The sequence below is a fragment of the Sinocyclocheilus rhinocerous genome, unplaced genomic scaffold, assembly GCF_001515625.1.
Source record: "Sinocyclocheilus rhinocerous isolate Xijiao unplaced genomic scaffold, SAMN03320098_v1.1 scaffold4668, whole genome shotgun sequence".
Lineage (NCBI taxonomy): Eukaryota > Metazoa > Chordata > Actinopteri > Cypriniformes > Cyprinidae > Sinocyclocheilus > Sinocyclocheilus rhinocerous.
In genome coordinates this window covers 7,095-11,676 of record NW_015636628.1, presented here as the reverse complement: position 1 = coordinate 11,676, position 4,582 = coordinate 7,095, and the positions used below count along the sequence as shown (strand labels likewise).

The 4,582-nt window shown below is 41.9% G+C and overlaps 1 protein-coding gene across 3 annotated transcripts in view; it reads right to left on the bottom strand.

Annotated features, from left to right (window-relative positions):
• The window catches only part of LOC107748014 (von Willebrand factor A domain-containing protein 5A-like), a 13,264-nt gene extending 8,875 nt beyond the window's left edge, over positions 1-4,389 (bottom strand). The window contains exons 1-2 of one of the 3 annotated variants that reach the window (XM_016562661.1): positions 3,774-4,389; positions 3,472-3,537 (exon numbers count right to left, since the gene is read on the bottom strand). In XM_016562661.1, coding sequence (XP_016418147.1) covers positions 3,472-3,535 — 64 coding nt within the window. In that variant the 5' untranslated portion in view covers positions 3,536-3,537; positions 3,774-4,389. Of the gene's footprint in view, positions 1-2,048; positions 2,115-2,350; positions 2,709-3,471; positions 3,538-3,773 lie in introns of those variants that run through there. The other 2 variants (XM_016562660.1, XM_016562662.1) reach the window with 2 other exon arrangements.
• Between the last annotated feature and the right edge of the window lie 193 nt (positions 4,390-4,582).

The window sequence follows — 4,582 nt, the reverse complement described above, 5'->3', positions numbered from 1 at the left end:
CGTTCTGAATCCGCGCTGCCTTAGCTTCACGAGCGCGCCGGCTCGCTTCCCCTGTCTGCGCGTCCTGAAGCGCTTGATCAGCGCCACAGCTCCCCTGACTACAATGTCCAGCAAAACATCAGAATAATCAAAAACCGGTGAAATATCGGGTGGTGTGTACTTCCGAATGTCCAGCAATTCGTCTCTGGTGAAACTGATTGCAGGGATATAACTAAAGACAGGACAAACTAACAAAAACATAAAAACAACTGCGGAGCACGCCACGGAGGCAGCCATCAGCGTCGGCGCCATCTTGAAAGTTGTGAGCTCCCCGCTCACAACTGCTGTTTGTCTCGTTTGTTCTTGACAAGAATTGCATTTATTTAGATGCAGAACTGTTTCTTTATGACCACAACAAACGGGAGCCTTTCAGATGTGCACTTCAACTTCACCTCAGTGCCAGGTGCAAGATAAATGAGTGTGGAAAAAGTACAGATGGAAAATGAGCTTCAGTAGATCAACAGTGAATGGTGAACAGTAGATATGTGTATATATGTAATTTAATGCACTGTGCATCTGTACTACAAAATAGGCACAAATTTTGCATTAGTTTGTAAAGTAAATGAAAATGGATTATATTTAAATGCATGAAATAACTAATTCTACATTTTATGATTAATGTGCTGCTGACTTCTGCCCTTTCTATATTCACATTCTTTCACATGGGGATTCAAAAGAGAACATATTTTTTCTGCCTTCAGTTTATGAATGACAAAACTGTTACAATTTATTTTGACAACTAATAGAATGTTAAACATTCAGCATTTAGTTTTTCGGCTCCAAGTTTTTGAAACAGGCTTTACAGTCTAAGTCAGAATTGTTGAAGAGTTAATTGATTATCGTAAATTCAGTGAAGGCTGACCAGTCTTTGAACTACTAGTTATCTGCACGTCTCATTCATGAGGATGCAATGATTTGAATGAGCTTTTGGGGGTTTTGAGAACAGAAGTTTAGCTAAAATGGGCTTCTTTTCTATTAATACGCCTAAACGTGAGAAATAATACAAACATTTTAAAAAGTAATTCATTATTACTTGATATAATTCACTACAATCTCAATTACATAAAGGACAAATTAACTGTATTCAATTGTGTTGTAGGCACTAACACAGTCCAGTAATCAAACTAATTTTTATGTTGAAATCATGATTTCTGTGCAAGACTGGTTGCTGGCCCCTGCCTTACACTTACAATCAAAGGTCAAATGTAATGATCAGGATTGTTCAGGGATTCTCGTTTAGGGTCAGTCGACGATGGGAAGTCTCAGCCCTGATTTTTAGGGGTTTCTGTTAAATTTAGTGCGTGAGCAGAACAGTTCAGGCTTCTCCTAATATCTGAATGGGACTGTAAAAGTGTGAGTGTGCAATTTCTTTAAAATATCCCTCACAATATCCCTAACAAGTCCTCTATGAGAGCGTTCTGCTTTAAAAACTGAGTCTGAGATTCTGCTGCTTACAGAACTAGAGCTGGTATAAATCTGGGGAAAAGATTTATTCATGTGCTTGGAGAAATGTACAGGTGTAATAAAAGCATAACAAATAATACACATTAAAATTGTCCTAGTGGACTTAACATCTGTGACAATGTCCAATCCGGTCCCCCACTAGGGACATTCAACCCCAGAATGATGGATTTTTCTTTTAAAAATTAATAGTTAAACAAGTGTGTTGTGTGCGGAAACACAGAAACTGTGGTTAAACCAGGTAAAATAACAATAAATAAACTGATGGTTATGCATCACCAGTACAAAGAGATCATCACTCCAAAAAATTAGGAAAATGATCAAACACCCTCCATTGGACCACTTGAGCTGGACTGACCCACATAAAAGATTAAAGGGGTCATATGATGCAATTTCAAGTTTTCCTTTCTCTCTGGAGTGTTACAAGATGTTAACCTTAAACCGCATAAACACATTTCATTACACCAAATACACAAAATAATGTTCCTTTTTAGCAACGTCATATGACCCCTTTAAAAAGGAAAGAACATATGTATTTTATTTCTTACCGCACATTCTCATAGGGGCACCAAGTATGGCACTGCATATTGGCATAGGGGCACCAAGAAACATACCTAGTAAAGAATATAATTTCACATGTTGATGATGCCAGTACACCAATATTACACTATTATGTCACAGGAAACCCGCTTATGAAATCCCACTTCTAAACAGTCCTGATCCTGGAGGGCCAGTGTCCTGCAGAGTTGATCTGGTCCAGGCGAGTTTGATGTGGACTGGAGGACAGTAGCTCTCCAGGATCTGGACCGCACAGCCCTGCTCTAAACACACACAGAATCACTGAACTTACGCCCTGTTGGCACTCTCCTCTGCAGCAGCGGCCCTTTGACCGTCTGTTTGCTGTCTTTATTAACGCCGATGAAGGCCGTATGAACGCTGCTCACTCCTGCCTGAACGCTGAGCTCCACAATCCTTCTCCTGATGTTCTCCACGCCTGCAGCTCGTCCGGCCCGCTCCTGCAGCTCCAGAGAGCGGATCACAGACCGGGCCGCCAGCCGGTGGATCGTCAGTCTGCAACAAACACAAGCCTGTAAAGACAGTCTGATATGGTGGCTCTAATGTGAACGCAGGACGTCTGATCACACGTCACATCTATAATTGTCCTATTACAGCCAAAACATGCAATGAAATGAACAATAATAAAACTGTATTAGTGGGATTTATTGTTGGCCAAGCAAGAAGATGAAGGAGCACTGCACGGACCCTCTGCACTGGGAAGACGGAAGAGAGCACTCACGGCACCGGAGCACCTACCTGGACCTTTCTCACTAGCACCCATCACCCCAATAAATCCACCCTCCGGGGTATTGATTGAGATTACTTATCATGTGATTCTTCACCCCGTTACAATATTTAAAGAGTTTTTATATTTTATTTTTTTATATTTAAAGCGAGTTTTTTGGGCAGTGTAGAGTAGGGCTTGTTGTTTGTCATTTCTCCGATCACAAATGAAGGCATGGTTTTATGTTTACGATGCAACGCAACGCGTAAAAATACAGTATAAGTCATTATAATCCGTAATTATGTCCCCACTGGATGCAACGAATGCCTCGTTTATAATGGGTTTTCATGTTTTTGAATCATCGCTCCGGCCTGACAGGGCATCATCACAATATAACATTTCCGTCTCACGCTTGAGGTATTCGGCCAATCACAACGCACTGGATAGATGGCCAATCAGAGCACACCTCGCTTTTCAGACCGATGAGCTTTGTAAAAATTGACGCGTTTCAGAAAGGCGGGGCATAGAGGAGAAACAATAATGTACAGTATGTGGAAAATAATGTGTTTTTTGAACCTTAAACCGCATAAACACATTTCATTACACCAAATACACAAAATAATGTTCCTTTTTAGCAACGTCATATGACCCCTTTAAAAAGGAAAGAACATATGTATTTTATTTCTTACCGCACATTCTCATAGGGGCACCAAGTATGGCACTGCATATTGGCATAGGGGCACCAAGAAACATACCTAGTAAAGAATATAATTTCACATGTTGATGATGCCAGTACACCAATATTACACTATTATGTGACAGGAAACCCGCTTATGAAATCCCACTTCTAAACAGTCCTGATCCTGGAGGGCCAGTGTCCTGCAGAGTTGATCTGGTCCAGGCGAGTTTGATGTGGACTGGAGGACAGTAGCTCTCCAGGATCTGGACCGCACAGCCCTGCTCTAAACACACTCAGAATCAGTGAACTTACGCCCTGTTGGCACTCTCCTCTGCAGCAGCGGCCCTTTGACCGTCTGTTTGCTGTCTTTATTAACGCCGATGAAGGCCGTATGAACGCTGCTCACTCCTGCCTGAACGCTGAGCTCCACAATCCTTCTCCTGATGTTCTCCACGCCTGCAGCTCGTCCGGCCCGCTCCTGCAGCTCCAGAGAGCGGATCACAGACCGGGCCGCCAGCCGGTGGATCGTCAGTCTGCAACAAACACAAGCCTGTAAAGACAGTCTGATATGGTGGCTCTAATGTGAACGCAGGACGTCTGATCACACGTCACATCTATAATTGTCCTATTACAGCCAAAACATGCAATGAAATGAACAATAATAAAACTGTATTAGTGGGATTTATTGTTGGCCAAGCAAGAAGATGATGCCATCCAACATGTGTAACATGATTTCAGATAATCTTCATAACAGTAGTTCTGTACTGAACTGATCGAGAACAATTAAGTAAAACCTGCAGCTATTCCTGAATAATGGAGAATTTTATCTGCAGACATTAGAGGCAATGGAAGTTCAATAGCGATGTCCGATTCTTTCCAATCAACCTGATGAATCGGTTCATTAATCACACTGAACGATTCATCCGTGAACCGGACTGATCCGATCGCAGCTGTTCTTGAGTCAACAACTCAGTGATTCAATGATCTGGGATATTACTGGAGTCTGAGTGCATGTGAATCTGATGGCAGGGCCGTTTCTAGCCAATTTGACGCCCTAGGTGAAATCCCTATTGCCCCCCCCCCCCAAATTATATATATATATATATATATATATAATTATT